Genomic DNA, 20,924 nt, shown 5'->3' with positions numbered 1-20,924 from the left:
TATTCGGGTCCTTGCTCAAAAATCACCTTATCAAGGAGTCCTTCCCCTATCATCATTTAAAATGATCACTAACAATGCCATGCTTATTTAAACCTTCCCTACCCTACTTAAGTTTTCTTTGTAGCACTTATATGATACTATATGTTTGCTGCCCTACAGTACAATGTAAGTTTTGTGAGCCAAGGATTTTTATCTTTTATTTTTATTGTCTATTACAGAACCTGGCACATAGTATGAAATATTTGTTGAATAAATGAATGTGTTGTAAAGCCATTGGAGGATTTTAAACTGAAGAATGCCATGGTCTAACTTGTTTCAAACAAGACCATTTTGAGGTGCTTCCTGGAGTGAAGAACAGTCTGGAGAAGGGCAAGAGTAGAGGCAGAGGACCCAATTAGGAGACTAGTATAATAGTCCAATGGAGAAAAGATGGTAGATTGATTTAGAGTGGAGGATATGATAAGGAGTCAGGGATGACTTAAAGGTTTTGGTTCGTGCAAGTGGAGCTAGCATTTACTGAGAGGAGGAAGACGAGGAGAAGTAATGGATAAATCAGTTTTCAAGAGAGATTAGGCTTTCTGGAGAAAGTGGTGATCCCCAAGGATTAGGCATAGAATGAGGGGTGGGACAGAAAGGGAGTGAAGAATTACAAGTAAAGGGAGCAGTCATGAATAATGCATGGAATAAAACAGCAGGGCTGTTTTTGGCTGGAGCCAAAGACAGTACAGGAGCCATTACGTGAAATTTAATAAAATTATAACAGTAAGGGCTCGGCACCAGGCCCCCTTCACAGACTTAATTCTTATAACCTTGCAAGAACAACTTTTAATAGATGTGGAAATCTGAGTTCAGTAGGATGCACTTAATTGCTTAAGGATTTACAAGCATAAAACTGTCATGTTGGAATTTGAATACAAATGATCCCCACACCTCTTTGAGCTGTTTCCATTAAATCACATTCTGGTAGTTTCACTTATTGAATGCTTTTTGAGGAAAAAAAAGTTTTCTAGATTGAAGTGGTTTGAGGTATTAGATCTTAATATTAAAATATACATATACCGATCTTCAAAGTCCTGAGAGAGGGAGAGGAGGAAGATGGCGGACTAGGTAAAAGCAGGGTTTGTCTCTTCCCAGGACTGCATTAAAATTACAACCAAATTATAAAATAATCAACATGGAGAATCACCTGATGTCCAGCTGATTATAACACCTACATCTGATAATGTAAAGGAGCCACATCAAAACCGGTAGGAGGAGCAAAGTCCTAAATCAGGCTGGACCCGCACCCTCAGGTGGTGGAGGATCACTAATAGGGAGAGAGAGAGGTTGCAGAGGCTCTCCTGAAGGAGAGGGGTGTCCTGGTCACATCTGGGGGCTCCCCAGCCCAGGGAAGAGGAAATTCCAATAACTCTGTAGAAACTAGAGGAGATTCTGGCTGTCTCGGTGAGACGGAAGGAGACTAAGCCCCTAGACTTCCCTTTGAAGGACCTGTGCAAAGGTTTTCTGACCTGTGGACACTTGCCCGGGACATCAGCTGTGGGTCTGAGGCTTGTGTGGGATTCATTCTGAAAAAGTCTCCATTACCTAGAGTCAGAAAGAGGGCTGGAAAGGCAGCCACCATTGTGCTTTGGTCCGCCCGCCCCTTCCCCCCCACAGACCACACCAGCTTGATTGTGCAGACCCCTCCCACAGAGCCATTAGGAGAAGCTGGTCTGAGGGGGATCAGCCTGTCCCACCTAACCTGTAGACTGCCTGGGGAAGTTGTTTATGGTTGGCTGCCAAGCCCTGAGCTGAGTGATTCAGAGTGAAGTACTCACAGCAGGGCGGCCATTGTTGTGAGCAGCATTTTTAATCCCAGCAACAGTGGCCAGCCAGCACAGTGAGCCCCATTTCAGAGTTAAGAGTCAGGCAGATCACTGCTGCCAACACAAACTTGGGCAGATATCTAGGACTTGTGAGCCAGTCCCAAACAGCAGTTGGTCTTGCTGTGATCTGGATCATCTGCAGGAACTTACAACAGTTAACAAATTTCTGGCAAGACAGGCTGTTTTGATCTGACAGCCACTGTCTCTCTGAGACCCCACACACCCAACCAGCAGGTATTATTGGCTTGCGGCCAAGCTCAGCTCCAAGTGATTCAGAACCAAGTGTTCACAGTGAGATAGCCATTGTTGTGAGTGGCTTTTCCAATCGCAGCAAAAGCAGCCAGCCCTGTAAGCTACATTTCCATTCCCAGCAGGTGACAGTGCTGTGAGCCACACTTCAGCAGTAGGGATAGGCAGATCACTGCTGCCATCAGGAACTTGGGCAGATATCGAGGGCCTGTGGGCCAGTCTCAGATAGCAACTGGTCTTGCTGTGACCTAGGTCTTATGTGGGAACTCACAACACTTACCAAATTTGCAGCAAGACTGAGGATGTATTGATCTGACTGCCAGTGTCTCTCTAACACTCCACCCCAACCCAACCTGCAGACTACCCGGGGCACTATTATTAGCTTGCTACCAAGCTCAGCTCCAAATGATTCAGGACCAAGTGTTCACAGCTGGGCAGCCATCACTGTGAGTGGGCTTTCCACTCGCAGCAAAAGCTGCAAGCCCTGTAAGCTACATTTCAGTTCCCAGTGGGTGACGAATGCTATGAGCCGCATTTCAGTGGAAAACATGGAGAGTGAGAGACAGCTTCAGATCTCTCTCCTTGAAACGACAATAAGCTGAACATCTAAAACGCAACAAAAAACACCCAAACTGCACACCATCACTTCTGAGCCTGGGATCTGCACATGAGAGCTACCACAGGTACTTTAAGGCATTATATAAAGCAGGGATCCAAGAGGCTTAGACACCACCTACTGGAAACCAAAAGAAAAGCACCTTCTTTGCAACAGACTACAGTCAGACCTTTATATAATAAACCTTCTTTCTGGAAAACAGCAATAATACACTTCTATTAATGCCTACGTGGAGAAATAGTCCATTAAACACCATGAACAACCAAGGTGACAAGGCATCTCAGAAAGAAAGAGAAAAATCTCCAGAAAATAAGCTTACAGACATAGAAATATGTGACTTAAGTGACAGAGAATTTAGGATGATACTTCTGAAAAAACTCAATGAGATCAAAAACAAATCATGTCAACAATTTCAGGAATTGAAGAAACAATTAGAAGAGCAGAGCAAGGAGATTGAAACCCTCAAAAAGAACCAAATAGAACGTCTGGTGATGAAGAACTCACTGCAAGAGTTGAAAAATGAAATAGCAAGATTGGGAAATAGAGTTGACCAAAAGGAGGAAAGGATCAGTGATATCGAAGACAGAAATCTAGAAATGCATCAGAAGGAAGAGAAAGAAACCGAGGAATGAAAAATAATGAAAGAGAAATATAAGAACTAGCTGATACCATCAGGAGAGGAAACATAATAATAATTCGCATTATCAAAGGCGAGGAAAAGGAGCAGGGACTAGAGAGCATTCTCAGACAAATAGTGGACGAGAATTTCCGAAATCTAAGGAATGAGCTGGAGCTTGGAATTCAAGAAGTCAACAGAACACCCAATTATCTCAACGCAAAAAGGCCTTCACCAAGACACATTGTATTAAAGTTATCAAAAATCAGTGACAAAGATAGAATTCTCAAGGCAGCCAGGGAAAAGAAAATGGTAACATATAAAGGTAAACCTATTGGATTATCCTCAGACTTCTCAGTACCAATCTTATAAGCCAGAAAGGAATGGAATCAAATATTTAAACTATCAAGTCAAAGGAACTGCCAGCCGAGAATAATGTATCCAGCTAAGCTCTTTAGATATGAAGGAGAAATTAAGATCTTTCCAGACATACAAAAATTGACGGAATTCTCTAATACAATACCTGCACTACAGGGAATACTGAAAGGGGTCAGCTCACCTAAAACAAAATGACAACAACAACAAAAATACATAATTAGGAGTAAAGTGACTATCAGGCAAATAGAAGCAGAGGAGTGCAGCCCTTACTAAGAACAGGGCGTTATGAGCTTAAATAATAAGATGAGAATTGTTATAACAAGATAGTAATGAACATTCAGCATACATAGGGACAAACAGACAACAATGACTAAGAAGGGGAGGATTCAAAGATCCAAATTTGCAAAGGGGAATGGAGATAAGGCAGATGCAGAAGACTGTATGTATGTATATTACTATCTTTTTCATAATTGCAATGGTAACCACACACCAAAGATTCAGAACTGAAGTATATAACATAAAACAAGAAGAACCAGAGGCAAAACCCACAGAAGCCAACCAAAATAAAGAAAACAAACACCAGGACAGGGAAGCAATGGAAACATCGAGCTACCAGAAAACAAAAAGTAAAATGGCTATAAGAAGACCTCATATTTCAATAATCACCCTAAATGTAAATGGACTGATCTCACCAATAAAAAGGCACAAAGCTGCATAATGGATCAAAAAACAAAACCCAACCATATGCTGCTTCCAGGAGACACATCTTAGCTCCAAAGACAAATACAGACTCAAAGTGAATGGGTGAAAAGTGTTTCAAGCAAATGGCATTCAGAGAAAAGCGAGAGTAGCGTTACTAATATCGGACAAAAGAGAGTTCAAAAATAAAAAAGATAAAGATACTGAGAGACACTTCATAATGATAAAGGGAATCATGCACCAAGACAACATAACAATTATTAATATCTATGCTCCCAATCAGGGAGCTCTGAAATATGAATGTAAAGCAATTACTAACAGAACTAAAAGGAGAAACAGACCAAAACAATATCGTAGTAGGGGATCTAAATATTCCACTGCCGGACATGGACAGATCATCCAAACAAAATCAATAAGGAAATAATATCCTTAAATGACACATTAGACCAACTGGACATAACTGACGTTTACAGAGCCTTCCATCTCAAAACAGCTGCTTATACATCCTTCTCTAGTGCAAATGGAACATTCTCAAGAATCGACCACATACTGGGACACCGAGATAGCCTCAACAAATACAAGAGGGTTGAAACCATACCAGCCATTTTCTCTGATCATAATGCTTTGAAACTAGAGATCAACTGCAAAAAGAAAGCAGGAAGAACCACAAATACATGGAGATTAAACAACATCCTACTGAAGAATAACTGGGTCAGAGAAGAAATAAAAAGAGATCTAGAGATACGTAGAAACGAATAATAATGATAGTACAACATATCAAAACTTTTGGGACACTGCAAAAACGGTCAAAAGAGGAAAGTTCACATCATTACAGGCCTACCTCCAAAAACAAGAACAAGCCCAAATAAACAACCTAATGCTTCATCTTAAAAAACTAGAAAAGGAAGAACAAATGAAGCCTAAAGTCAGCAGAAGGAAAGAAATCATCAAAATTAGAGCAGAAATAAATGAAATTGAAAACACAAAAAACAATAGAAAAAATAAATGCAACAAAGAGCTGGTTCTTTGAGAAGGTTAATAAAATTGACAAACCCCTGGCTAGATTCACTATAGAAAAAAGAGAAAGGACACAAATAAACAAAATCATAGATGAAAGACGGGAAATTACAACTGCTATCACAGAAATACAAAGGATCATACAAGAATACTATGAAAAAATATATAACACCAAATTTAATAAACTAGAAGAAATGGACCACGACTTAGAAAAATACAACCTTCTTAGACTGAATCAAAAGAAGTGGAAAATCTAAATAGACTGATCAGCAGCATGGAAATTGAAACAATCATCAAAAGACTACGAAAGTAAAAGTCCAAGACCAGATGGCTTCAGCAGTGAATTTTACTAAACATTCAGAGAAGATTTAATACCTATTCTCCTCAAACTCTTCCAAAATATGGAAGAGGAGGCAATACTTCCCAACTCATTTTATGAGGCCAATATTACTTCGATACCGAAACCTGGTAAAGATAATACAAAAAAAGAAAACTACAGACCAGTATCTCTCATGAACACACATGCAAAAATCCTAAATAAGATACTAGCAAACTGAATACAGCAATATGTTAAAAAGATTATACACCATGATCAAGTGGGCTTCATCCCAGGGGCATAGGGATGGTTGAATATACGCAAATCGATTAATATGATACATCACAAACAAATTAAAAAATAAGAATCAGATGATCGTATTAATACATGCAGAAAAAGCCTTCAATAAGATACAGCATCCATTTATGATCAAAACACTTCACAAAATCATTATAGAAGGAAAATAACATAATCAACACCATATATGACAAACTCTCAGCCAACATTATACTTAATGGTGAGAAACTAAAAACCTTCCGTCTAAGATCAAGAACAAGACAAGGCTGTCCATTCTTGCCACTTTTATTCAATATAACATTGGAGGTGCTATCGCGTGCAGTTAGACAAGCGAAAGATATAAAAGGCATCCAAATAGGAAACGAAGAAGTCAAACTGTTTCTATTTGCAGATGACTTGATTCTCTATATAGAAAACCCTAAAGACTCCACAAGAACACCACTAGAAACAATAAGCAAATACAGTAAAGTTTCTGGTTACAATATCAACGTTCAAAAATCCATAGCATTCTTATATTCTAACAACGAAGTGTCAGAAAAAGAAGTGGAAAAAATAATTCCTTTCACAATTGCAACAAAAAGAATAAAATACTTAGGAATAAATTTAACGAAACGTGAAGGACCTATATAATGAAAACTACAAAACTCTATTAAATGAAATCAAATCATCCAAAGAAATGGAAAGATATTCCGTGTTCTTGGATTGGAAGAATCAACATAGTTAAAATGACCATATTACCTACAGCATTCTACAGATTTAATGCAATCTCCATTGAAATCCCATCGGCATTTTTTAAAGAAAAAGAACAACAAATCATCAGATTCATATGGAAGCACAAAAGACCCCAAACTGCCAAAGCCATCCTGAGAAAAAGGAACGAGGCTGGAAGCATCACTCTGACCACTTCAAATTATACTAAAGTGACAGTAATCAAAACAGCATGGTACTGGCAGCAAAACAGACAAACGGACCAGTGGATCAGAACTGAGAGTCCAGAAGCAGACCCATTTTTATATGGGCAAACAATTTTTGACAAAGAAGCCAAAAACATACAGTGGAGAAAGGAAAGCCTCTTTAATAAATGGTGCTAGGAAAACTAGAAAGCTACCTGCAAAAGAACAAAAGTAGACTGTTGTCTATCACCACACAGCAAAATTAACTCAAAATGGATTAAGGACCTCAATATAAAACCTGAAACAATAAAATGCATGGAAGGAAACAGTAACGAAACTCAAGGACATTGGACTTAAAGTGGATTTTATGAATTTGACCTCAAAGGCAAGGGAAATGAAAGCAAAAATAAATGAATGGGACTATATCAAACTAAAAAGCTTCTGCACAGGAAAGTCGTCAACAAGGTAAAGAGACAACCATCTGAATGGGAAAATATATTTGCAAGCAATGCCTCTGATAAGGGCCTAAGATCCAAAATATACAAAGAACTCATATGACTCAATAACAACAAAAAAACACAAACAATCCAATAAAAAAATGGGGCTAAGATCTGAACAGCTTCTTCTCCCCAGAGGACATACAAATGGCCAACAAACATGAAAAGATGCTCAACATCACTATTAGAGAAATGCAAATCAAAACCACAATGATATACCATCTCGCACTTGTTAGAATGGCTATAATCAACAGGACAAGTAATAAATGCTGGAGAGGATGCGGAGAAAAAGGAGCCTTCATACACTGCTGGTGGGACTGCAAAGTGGAAAACAGTATGGAAAACAGTATGGAGGTTCCTCAAAAAACTAAGAATTGATCTACCATATGATCCAGCAATCCCTCTACTGGGTATTTACCTCAAAGACTTAAAAAATCATATCCATAAAGATATTTGCACACCAGTGTTCATAGCAGTATTATTCACAGTGACCAGGACATGGAAGTAACCGAAATGTCCTATGATAGATAATTCGCTAAAGAAGCTGTGGTACAAACATACGAAGGAATATTACTCAGCCATAACAAAAGATGAAATACAGCCATTTGCGACAACATGGATGGAACTCGAGATAATTATGTTAAGTGAAATAAGCCAGACAGAATAAGTTGAAAATCACATGATATCACTTGTATGTGAGATATAAACCTAAAAGCAACAAACAAACAGGAGAAACAAACAGACTCATGGACAAAGACTACAAGTCTAGTGGTTACCAGAGGAACCAGAGGGTGGGGGGTGGGTAGATGGAGTAAAGGAGGTCAAATATAGGGGGGTATGGGTAGGGTGAAGTGGGTAAAGGGGATCAAATATATGGTAGCTTCAGAAAACTGGATTTGGGTGGTAAACACACAATAGAATATACAGATGTTAAATTATTACACCTGAAAATTATATAATTGTATTAACCAATGTTACCCCAATAAACTTAATTTAGAAAAAAAAATACACACACACATTTATCCAAAAGCAGTTAATTTAAGTAATTATTAATAGGGGACTTTAACTATTTTGGAAACTGAGTTTCTATGAAGGCTCTATGAATTTAAGGGGAAATAGTTTACCTTCTAGGGAAATACGAAGAACCTTGTTGCTTTAGGTATGTGGTTTTCTAACCTTAGCATGTATCAGAATCAATTGGACTTGTCAAAAGACAGATGGGTGCCCCATTACCAAAATTTAGCATTTCTAACGAGTTCTCAGGTGACCCGATTCTGCTGAGGAGACCACGCTGTAAGAATTACTGCTGGTAGGAGAGAATAAAACATCAATCAGCTATGTCTGTGGCAGACTTCATCTTTTGTCTCTGAAATCACTAATCCTCAGGCAAGTCTGGCCCTCTCAACTTGGACATATTAGATCTACTCATACTCTACATTTGTTGGCAGAGTGGTTTTAGGATACACCTGATTTTTCAATTCCACCTCTCTACTTATTAGCTGTGTGACTTCAAGTTATTTCAGCTTTCTGAGCCTTGGTTTCTAAAAAGCAATGTTCTTACAATGTTTTAACAATTAGGGGTTACACATATAAAGTAGTTGGTGCACAGTAATTAGTAAAACGAGAAGCCATTTCTTCTCCAGTGTGCAGCACCCTTAATAAGGCATGAACCTCCTAGCCATTTGTTTTTATTCATGTAGAATTGGATTGCTTCTATATCAAATCTTGATATATAGCTAAAACTTCTATGTCTGCTATCAGTTGATTTTTGAAATTGGTATAGATCTTATGCTATGAAAAGCAACTTAATTTATCTTGGAAGCCTACTTAGTAATATTTAATTGCTTCCCAGAATACCTCATTTCTGAAAAATGGAAAGTCACCCCAATAATTTTATCTAAATACCTCAATACATTTAAGTCGAAGATCATATGATCATAAATTATATACTTTAAATTCTAGATCTCGGCTCTAGAATGCTTCAATAACTTAGTGTTTTTCAAAGTGTGTAATATGTGCAAATAACTATTTAACACAGTATCTTTTCTTTCATTTGCAGTGCTATCTGATCACATCAAAGAGGTTCTTTTTCTACATCAGCCCCATTTTTTCCAGTTCCAGACCAGCAAATAGTATAGGGCTTTTTCTTTTTTTAGTGAACAAAAAAGTAGGAGCCTTCATGCCCAAAGACCTTTTAGATACGAATTGACTTAGACATTTTCCCATTGAAATATTTTTGTAGGTAGTAATTTTCATCATTTACATCTTATTTCCAAGTGACTTCATCATCTAAGTTCCACCAGAGGTTATCTTTGAAGAATTACCAACGAGGATCAATCCATCCAGTCTTGCTTTTTGAGAGTTCTCATATTTGTCCTCCACCTGCTGAATTTGCAGAGTGCGCTATCTCACACTGAAACCATTTACCTGAAATGGCTTTAGTAACCACCATTCTGTCAATGTGTAATTCCTGCATATGGACATTAGTAAAAATAATTTCTAAAAAGGTCTATTTTATATAAACTTTTAGATTTTTCCTTTTTTCTATATTCTTTTTAAAATCACTCAGTAATCAGAATATGGTAATATTAACTGGAATACCTTTCCCTTGAGACATAATAGAAATTTCTTATTTAACATATACCTTAAGCCTGATCATTCCTTTTGAAGCATTGCTACATAAAACTGAACACGTCTTTACCAACAAGGACGTTTTATTGAACAAATCTATGTACAGTACAAAAAATTTCTTGAAATGAGACACTATTGTTGATTTATTGCAGTTCAATGGCTCAGTTTTAATTTGTACTCTTATAAAATGCAAAGTAAAATAATTTAATGTTCAACAAGGAAGCACAAATTTCCTTTCTTGCTGAATCTGTAATCTTTCACATATTAACAATTCCAAAATGCATATGCAGCATTTAGTCATTCTGAAAAGGTGTTTTACAGTACCAAATAAATTAAAAAATAAACACTATCATCCCTTTTAGGTTTCTCATCCATACAACAGTTTATACCAAACATGAAAGGAGTACGGCTGAACCTTCAAGTGTGATTTGAGAAGAATAACAAGTTCAATGTTATAAATTATCTATTCATATAATTGGTGGTTTAAAAAACGAATATGGCTAAAGCCCAAAGTACCAGTGTCCTTGTCCACGGAGAGTCCCCCTTTCTACCTCCTTTCATAATATTGAGCAGCAAAAATTCAGATTTGCTATTTTCTTGACCTTACTGAAACATAGCAGAAAGTTATTAATCTTTTGAAGAAAATTTTTATTTAAAAACAAACAATTGAAACTTGGCCCATGTAAGATAAAAATATCCTCAAAATAGAAGGAGCAGAAAAGAAAAAAAAAAATCTGAAGAAGAAAGCTTCCTTTTCTTCTGAATCCCAAATTAGAACTGTTGGAAGTTTATGCACCCTCTAAAAGCAAAATGATTTAAGTTCATGTCTTATAAAACATACATAAAATGTACACATTCTTTCAATAGCAATTATTTGAGAAGTATATAAACAGGTTAGAACAGTGTGGTCAAATAGAATTTTATAAACCATTCCTTGACTTAGTTATGTATAAACTGATTTGACCTCAGTCCTTCAGAAAGTTTTCCCTTAGCAACACAAAAGTAGAAATAAAACCTCAAATTAAAGACAAAAAATAGCAAGCGGAACGTTTAAAACATCTTAGTATGAACTGCAAAACATGAAAATAATTTACAGAGATGGATTTATGTTGATCGTTACAGCTTACAAAAAGAGTTAAAAATGTGATAAAATGTTAAGTTGTAATTTTAAACTTCTGAAAAATATACAAAGCAGAAATTATATTTCAAAAAAACTTAATTGTTCAAATGAACTAGTTTCCAAACAGACTTTTTATTACATGATGAATATTAGACCGAACTGAAATAGAACTCGTTATATTTTTAGTATCAGGAAATATGGAAAATTTTTTAAGTTGATCTGAAAGAATTTAAAAATCTGATTGTGTTTATTTAAATATAAATCCCACAGCCTAATGTAGGCTACATAAAAAAACAAAAACCTACATTTGATTGGAATGGATTTATGACTATCAATTGCATAGTAATGAATGTCCATGATAAATAAATGTGGGAACTTTTTTTTTAGATCTTTAATCTATCATGACCTGCAAATCCTAATTTAATAAAGCCTGAATGCTACCCTGGAAGAAATGTCCCATTTTCTTGGTAACTTCATTCAAGAAGCTTTAATATCCAAAAATTTATAATAGCAGGGTCTGATAAGATTATCTGCTTTGAACAAAAATGTATAAGTTGGAATAACCGGAATATTTATTGACATTGGTACATTAGTAGCTCAGTTTTTGAAGAATTTGCCTTTGCATTTTTGTTCATTTTATCCCTGCTATAGATCAACACATTAGGTAGAAGGAAGCCTTTAGGCTTCCTCTTTTAGAGAATGTACAAGTGGAACATATCTGAGGGTATTTTAAAAAACATTTTAACAATTGGATGTTAAAATCTTTCTTAGGAAAATTACTGGTCGTCAAGGAAAATAAATGCATCAATATATCTTATTGTGTTGCTGTGCAATTTTTTTTGTGTAACTATTTCCTTTTATATATATAGAAAAATTACTGTTCAGACCAAATTCATTACTAATAAATAAAGCATGAGAAGTATGGCTTATTTTATAATTAGCTCTCCTAAGTGAATAAGACCAATGAATTCTTCACCTGATTCTTAGCTTACATATTTTTTTACAGCCAGTTATTTTTATAGGACTATACTTAGATAACTCACATTAATGTCTAAGGGACCTTACTATGAATCATCAAGCAATGTCCTAATGCTACTCTATATACAAATAGAAATATCCCAGTGTGCTTATACCATTATTCACATTGAGGAATTTGCAATTCAGTGTTTTTTTTTCAACTAGATAGCCTTTAATGATCTTAGATTCCTCATATCCTTCCCCAAAGTTATTGATGGTACTTCTTCTATTTAACTGGCACTGTTTGCCTTTTAAATATAACTCATTGGTATGACAAAAATAGAAAGCGGAAGGTTCTATCAAAGCATTGTTATTTTGTTTTCTTTAGTTTTTTAATTTTCAATGCTGGCATGCTATTCATTGAACTTTGTCTACTTAATCATCTGGAAACAAGTCACAATCTTTTAAAGGTTAGTATGATGATATGTCAAGTTTTATTTTCATGTATCCATTTTTAAATGATAATAAACCAAATAGCAGTGATTCCTTAAACCATGTTTGACCAAATGGGAGGACATAATTCGATTATGCATGACAAGAAAACAAATCTCATTTGTAGAATACTTTAAGTTGTTTATTGTAACCAACCCCTCCCTTTTTTTAAAATAATGGGTTAACTTTTCCCTTTTTGTAAGGCCATAGCTGGTTTCTCATTTTGACTAGTTGCCTGAACATGTTTCTCACACAAGCGAAACTGAACATGCTGCTATTATTATGAACTTTTTTTAAAAATGTGGTTTTCTGGATAACTGGTACTTTGGGAGTTTTGTAATAACCCTTTTGGAATCTAAACCAGCAGATCTCTGAGTTCATTCTAGACAATGTGCTTTGTCTTTATCTTTAGTAATCTGAGACCGCTCTAAAATTAAGGCCATCAGGGAAATAGCAAACTGATGATGCATTTTCTTGTAGTGCCTTTTTCACACTACTGATTGATCGACAGATCTTTCTGAAACATTTTTATCAGGCACCTGTAAAACAGAACACAAAATTTGATTAATTCAAATTTTATAGATGTTCAACTGGAATTCTAAGATTCCTGTTTATTTATATCCTTACTCATTCAAAGAATATTGATATCAGTAGAAAGACAAGCTCTTCCTTTGCTCAGTTTTGTTTTTCAGTTATTTTCTGATTCTTTTGACTTGTTGTAATGGAGGCTCAACTTCACTTGGCTTATATTCTGGCATGCAGATGAAAAACATTTTCATCATAATTCCTGTTTCCAGAACTTTTATTACATGAAACTTAAAATGAAGAAAAGTTTCAGATACATTGAAAGATAATGCTCAGAGTATGAAAAACCTGTGTACAAATTCTGGCTTCCACAAGTTCATAGGCCTGTGCCTATGCAAATTACTTGTGAATTTCAGTTGCTTGCTCTATAAAACAGGATGAGTAACATCACTTCATAATGTTTGCATGGATTAAAGGATGTACAGGTGGTGCTTTATGACCAGTGCTATACAAACATTAATTTTTTAAACCTCAAAGACCTATGGCATTTTTTATTTCTATAGATAAACCTATTAAGAAAATAGAAGACTTACTTTCATCATCTGAATCAAATCCAAAGAGTGTCTGACATTTCTTTTGTGCAAGGTGAGCCTCAAGTGCTTCTGCATTACAGTAGGTGGTCAGGCATTTGCCACATCTCAATCTTTTCATTGATTTTTTACAAACGTCTTGATCAGAACAGGTATCTATTCTATCAGTCAGAAATTTTCTGCGTTTTGGCATACTAAGGTACCGTTCATCAAGGTAACTGGGAGGCAATGGTCTGACATATGGCTTTGATAAAATTAAGCCATATGAAGTATGTTCACTTGTAACATTTGGTTTGGAGGGTGCCTGAGATACTGGCAGGGTACTGTGTTCTTGTGGTACAACACTGGGTAAAATGGAACCGTTTTCTGTCCTGATTCTATTTGTATCAATTTTCAAAGCAGGATCTGATGAAACTAAAGGTGTCTGCTCTATTTCACTGTGTCCATTGACTAACTCACTAATACTACAATTATTTTCAGAATTTGGCTCTATGTCAGGCATCTTTTGGTCTATCAAGCTTACATCAGAAACAGTACCATCAGAATGTTCATTTCCATTCTGAACTAAATTTTCTTTCTTTTCCATACTTTCTATACATGTCTTTGGTTCTGTAGAATCTTTCCTTGATTTGCTAGCAGAAACTGGCAGATTAATAGCTTGTTTCTCATTACTAGATGAGTCTTTTTCCTGATGATTAGGATTTGAGTCTGTAAGAACATCCCAAAGAATTGCTTCACTTGGTTGTGCAGAAGATTCTGGTGTTTTACTTAAATAGTGCTGAGCTTCATGTTCATATAGCAGAGGAAGATCTTCAAACAGCTCATGGCATTCTGGAAAACTACACTGAGCTTGAAATATCCTGTGACTTTTTGTGTGCTGAGCAAGCTGGAATGGCAGCTTAAACGACTCATTGCAATTAAAATGCAAACAAAAGTACACATTTGGATAGCTGTGTCTATTAAGGTGATCTATAAAGTGTTGAGAATCTTCAAACTGCCTTTGACAAAATTTACATTTTCCTTTGCTCCACTTCATTACCGTTTGCCGCACATTTAAGTCAGTTGGATGTACAGTTCTTGCATGTTTATTTAGAAATCCAATTCTTTTAAATATCCTGACACAGCCAAGAGCAGGGCACTTAAAGTTTCCTTCTTGATCTGTAGCATATATGTCTTTTGGATGGCATACAGTTCCATTGATTTTATGAAGTACTGAAGTTTCTTGATTCAGGTCATAATCATCTTCTTCATAATTACCTTCTTCATCCTCTTCTTCCTCATAGTCATCTTCACATACAGGTAAAGGCTCCGATGCATTATTTAAAGAAGTATCCAGACTGCCATTTTCAATAACGTTTTCAATTACATCTTCCGACACACTTACGGGAATTTCAATGAATTCAGCCATATGCACAGGGATGACTTCTTTAGTTCCATTACTGGAAGCATTTATAGCCTGCACTTCCAAATCCTTATTATCAGAATTCCCATTTTCAAATGAAAGGAAAGTATTGGAACAATGTATTTCTTCCAAAGCAGGGATCTCCTGATTCTCCTGTTGAGCTGCAGCAATTTGTTGTCTCTGTATTTTCTTAACATGATTCTTTAAATGCTTCTGCATAAGTCCTCTGTTCCTAAATTTCCTACCACATATTACACATGAAAAACTGCCCTTTTTCTGATGAGCCTGGGCATGTCTTACAATGTGACCACCTAGAAATTCTTTGTTACATAACATACACCGATGCCTTGGGACACTGTGATCTACTTTGGAAGCATTAAGAACTGTAAGGTTTTTCTTTGTATTAATAAGACTTTTAGGTTGCACTCCAGATATACTATCAGGATCAAGCTCTCCAGTGCTCTGATCTGTAAGCGAGTCAAGCCCTTCATCTAAACCTTGCTGTTCCGCCGCCTTTTTTAGATTACCTGTAGCATTTTCCAGTGTACTTTCATCAATAAATCTAACTGCTGATTTATCGCTTAATAATGCTACACAGTTTTTCTTAATCATTACAAAGTTCCAGAATTCAGGATCAAAAAACAATCCCTTTTTCAAAATTGGAAGTAACTCAAAACGAACACGATTTTGAACACTACTGGTGCCTTCATTATATTCTTCATCTGGACGTTTGTAAAGCTCTTCAACAGTATGATAAGCTTCCAAGGAGCGCTCAAGAAAAAATATTGAGAGTGCACAAATCCTGAGGATCTCCAAATCATTTGGCAAAAAATGTGCAATTGTTTTATAAATTAGACATTTAGTTTTGGGATCATCATAAAGGTCTAGCTGTAGAGCACAACCACATATTTCAACACAGATTTGTAAACCTTCTTCTTCAACCTGTAAAAAGAAAAAAATATTACTACTAAATACCTTTTTAAAAATATTACACTATCTTTTTAGAATACTCTGAAATGAAAGCTAAATAAACATAGTATTCCAAATGTGCAATTTTCCTCAATGGGTAGCCTTTTTAAATTCTTTTTTAATATATATATAAATCTTACTTAAGTTGAGAATAATCTGGAAAAAAGCATTTTTACTTCCAACTGATTTAATTTTCAAGTCTGTCAGCCCCTACTACTAACCATAATATAAAATGCTTCACAACTTTATGGTGATTAAAATACAAAATGCTTCATAAACTTATGAAGACTGAAGTTTTTTACATATCTAGACAGCATTTATTATTTTAGGGATCAATCTTACATTCTCTGGTGGAAGGGTTAAATTATATGTATTTAAACACATGTATCAATTTTTGATTTTAAAAAATAACTGCTTATGGAAACTCGTAAAGCTGCACTAAATAATATTACCTATTTTTACTTAAGTAATATTATATATCCAAATAAGGGGAAAAAAGTAGGCCACATGAAGAAGGCAATTACAATCTTTCCAAATTTAATAAGGTATCAGATGAACCTACTAGAAATAATGAACCTACTAGAAATGAACCTACTAGAAATTACGTGAAAGTTGTTCAAGCTTTCAAACTTTTAGTGATGACTTAAAGATAACTGCATCAACTTTTATTTGGGAATCTGTTGTCTACCCCTAATTCAAGTTATAAATAATGCTGCCAGTGATTTGGAACGGTCTAAATGCTTGTTTGAATAGAAAGAGATACAAAAGTAATGTTTTTAAAATGTGTGTGTGTGTGTGTGTGTGTGTGTGTGTGTGTGTGTGTGTGTGTGTGTAAATATCATACTGCCTGCATATGGTATATTATAGATGACAGAGAGGAACGCTGCCTTACCATCTTTATGTCCTCTTAGTCCCTTTCATGCTATGTAACCCTACTTAACTACTTAGAGTTCCACAAGCAGACCTTAACTTTGCACATCATACTCCCATATTATCTAGCCGGCAAATTCCTACCTATCTCCTATTCATTCTTTGAGAATCAGTTCTACACTGAAAGTTTTTCTTACCATTCATTCTGGCCCCTTCATGGGGTAGAGTTAAACATTCCCTATTATAAACATTCCCTGTTCTTTCCATTGATAATAACTTTTACTTATTTCTAAAAAGCATATATATATTGTTTTATAACTATCTATGTATGCTCCTACCCCTGACTTTGAATTCTTAAATTCCTACGAATCACTTTGAATTCCTAAATAATACAGAATCTCATTTATTGTATCCTCTTATGGTTAGCATAGAAGTTCACATGTAGTGACCTTTGTGTGATGTTCAGGTATCTCGCTATGATTGTCTAGTGGTTAGTACTCTGCATTGTGACCTTTGAGTAAATGTTTACAGAATGAATGGGATCAGATCTATTCCACTAATTTTAGTTTTTTTCCTATAAATCCATCATTTCCATCTTTGAATCCTTTTCTGAATTCAAATTTCCTATTTCTAATTGTTACTATTAGATATTCCCATCTAGATTTTCCAGATATAACAAATTCAAAATCCACTGCTTCAAAGCAGAATTCCTTCTCTTTAAGTTCTGTCTACATTCTTTCTCTTGACTCATGATGTTATAATGCACCCAGCTGCCCAAGTTTAAAATTTTCAGGATCATGACAAAAGGACAAAAGGGAACAGGATACTTCCTTACCTGAAATTCTTTAACCATTCCAGTATATGTATGGACTGAAGTTCCAAGTCTCAGTGTAGCATTCAAGTCCCTTTTAGGATCTCCAGCATCCCACCCCCTACCTCCTGCAGTCCCTCCTATTAGTTTCATCTCCTACACTCTCTCCTATGGTTTCTCTGCTGCTCTATTAATGTCATTGGGCAGTTGTGTGAAATAATAAAATAAGGCACAAGTGCTCTGTAAAATACAAAATCCTCTACAAATGTTAGTATTATCCTCCTCTATCATTCAAAACCCAGCTTAAAGCATCTTCCTCCATGAAGCCTTTTCAGATATGCCAACTGTGATGTCTTCTGAACTCATGCAGCATTGTCTGTGCCTCTTTTCACAGTACTGAGGCATGTGAATGATATATTCCATCAGATAAAAATGTTTTAATAAACGATTAATCATATATTTCATATTTATTTCATCTTTGAACTTTTCCACTTATAATGTATTCTTAGGGTTGACCAGACTTGTGAAAATAAGAAAGCTTTACGATAATTGGCTGAACTTCACCTATATTATAAACTTTTTATAACAAAGTCACCTTTTGGTGCAAATTAGAATATGTAAAACACAGATATATCTTTATTTTTTTTTAAAGTTTTACAGGTGATTTTGATGCGCTTTAAATGTTGAGAAGTATTCTATAGCATAGTTTGTTTTTTCTCCCTCTTTTGGTGGGGAGAGGGGATAACTTTGACAATGCATTTGAATGACACTTCACTATTAATAATGAAGATATTAATGCGGTTAGCAAAATAAGTAGGAAACAAGTAAAACCCTCTGATACAGTGCTGCCAACTTGATATCATGGGAATATGATCACTACATGATCATACATCTAATGAGTGATATGATAATGCATGTGATAAATATATAAAAAAATTAAAATATATTATTTAAAGGATGCCTCCTATGTATTTAAAAATAACCCATGTAAAGATTCAGTTAAAATTAGGGTAGCTATATCTTTCCTATCTTTGTATTCAAACTTCTGTTAACATTTGGGAAAAAAGTTAAAGGATCTGCAGGATTCATTTTCATGTCTATGTAAAAGTCATATTTAAAATTGTACTCAAGTACTTGTAAGTGGCCCTTGAAAAACTTGCTTCAGAACTATTTTTAGAAACAGGTAATGGGTTTATATTATCTCACTTAAACACTTTAAAATTTGTCCTTAAGTTTCAAAAATTCTTCAGTATTCATGGTTTCTTTTCACCTAAACACCAGACTTAAAACTATGAACTATATTTCTCTATGATAGTGAGCAGGTATTGCCTATAGATATATAAAGTTCATCTGCAAATTAGTGAAGATTCTACAAACAGGACTTAGGATAGTGTTAAAAGGGACAAACTTATTTAATTATACGAAAAAATAGCTTCTATGGAAGCAGCTATTCCCATATTAAATTATAAGTAACGCTAAATTTACTTTTTCTCTCTTTTAGTTATTTTCATTTATATATAAGTATATATATGTGTATATACATTTATATATACGTATATATACGTGTGTATATATATATATTCACACACACATACATACATGCATACACACCCTTGTATAATGTTGGGAGTTTGAAGTTGAGGGGAGAAGATGTGATAGATGGAGAATGTGGTTTTAAATTGCTCCTTTTCTTCAACTTTATAATTAAATAAATTTTATCATAAGAGATTCAAGTTTCAGCAAACTGTAATTTAATTTTCATTTAAAATGAAGGGTAAATATATCCTATTTACCTCATCTTTAATGATTTTCATGAAAGGAAATATGACTCTCACATTAGTTGCTGTTCTTAAAAGCTGGTAGCATTGATCTACAAAAACTTGTTTTGAAGGATTAGACTTAAGCTGAAGTTTACTCCATATGAAAATCAACTCCCTGTAAATGAGAAAAAAAAGAGATGTCAAAAATATAGTTAATTCAAATATAGACATTAGTTATCTTTCCCTGATTCTATAGTGCCCTGCTTGAGATGTATACAAAGTGGGCATAAATGGATATTATGTTAACTCCCAAGCTACTTCTGCTACTTATATGGGAGAAAAAAGATCAGAAATTGCAATTTTGCAGTGGTAAGGGATGAATTCAAATCATATGCTGACAAACCTAAGGCACCTTTAGTATTTGATCAAAATAAGTTCTAATCCCAATATACCAATATTAATTATATTTAAAAAAATAAACTTTGGTCATTAATGAATCCCCTACTTGCAAATTTAGAAATAAATGCTGCAGACTTTCTGCAGAGAAGTGGTTCATATTTTCCGTTTTCAATCTATTAAGATATCGAAGTACTACAGATTAAAAGTGTAAGTATATTATAGTACTAATTCTGAAATGTTTTAGATTATCTGCTCTTCCATTAAAATGTAGTACTTTGAAACAGACAAGCTATGGACCATTTAAAGTGTTTCACAGTAGATCCTTTTCTAAAATATGGCCAAGGTTATTAGATGAACAAGGTAGGAGCAGTGGGTTTTGGGGCAAAGGAAATCTAAGATATAATTGATATATTTTGATATCACATTTTAGCAAATTAGAATTCTTTAATAGTGTCATTAGTTACATAAAGCATCATAATCTAAAAAGTATTAAATTGATGAAAATGTTTTTAAAAAGTGACTTACTGAGTATATATCTTGAGCCAAGTACATACAATTATTAAATCTAAGGGCAGCGTGATTACTATGCCTACTTAGAGAGACAGTACAGAAAACACATAACAGAAAATGATGGAAATGACATATTAGAAGCAAAACCAAAATTCCACCTCTATTTCATACTAGCCGCGTGGGTGTTTATAAGTTTTAGTCCAACATCCACTTTTTTTTGCACACGTACTCCTTTAGAAAGCTCATCAGGTTTCACACCTTGCACTAACTCTCTAGCTCTAATTTCTTTACCAATTTCTATATCTGGGTATATTTCAATTTAGATTGCTTTCTATCATCTTAACCCTTCTCATAACAAGTGATATTTCTGCAAAATTGATTATCTTTTCCTAAATCAGTCAATGACACTAAACATTTCTATAACCTATTTGGTTCTAACCTAATT

At 35.0% G+C, this 20,924-nt stretch overlaps 1 protein-coding gene and 1 long non-coding RNA gene across 5 annotated transcripts in view; one reads left to right on the top strand and one right to left on the bottom strand.

Moving 5' to 3' along the window:
* The window catches only part of LOC107196722, a 12,188-nt gene extending 2,104 nt beyond the window's left edge, over positions 1-10,084 (top strand). The window contains exon 3 of the long non-coding RNA XR_001518168.2: positions 9,503-10,084. This is a non-coding gene — a long non-coding RNA (uncharacterized LOC107196722). The remainder of the gene's footprint in view (positions 1-9,502) is intronic.
* Positions 10,085-10,139: 55 nt separating this feature from the next.
* The window catches only part of ZNF654 (zinc finger protein 654), a 74,026-nt gene continuing 63,241 nt past the window's right edge, over positions 10,140-20,924 (bottom strand). For 3 of the 4 annotated variants that reach the window (XM_006926247.3, XM_025042492.1, XM_025042493.1), the window contains 3 exons: positions 19,604-19,745; positions 13,762-16,102; positions 10,140-13,182 (listed from right to left, as the gene is read on the bottom strand). In XM_006926247.3, coding sequence (XP_006926309.1) covers positions 13,175-13,182; positions 13,762-16,102; positions 19,604-19,745 — 2,491 coding nt within the window. In that variant the 3' untranslated portion in view covers positions 10,140-13,174. The remainder of the gene's footprint in view (positions 13,183-13,761; positions 16,103-19,603; positions 19,746-20,924) is intronic. The other variant, XM_015600174.2, reaches the window with a different exon arrangement.

This window comes from Pteropus alecto, unplaced genomic scaffold (assembly GCF_000325575.1).
Source record: "Pteropus alecto unplaced genomic scaffold, ASM32557v1 scaffold239, whole genome shotgun sequence".
NCBI classification, from domain to species: Eukaryota; Metazoa; Chordata; class Mammalia; order Chiroptera; family Pteropodidae; genus Pteropus; species Pteropus alecto.
Note: the sequence above shows the minus strand (reverse complement) of the source record. Positions and strands in the feature narration are given on the sequence as shown.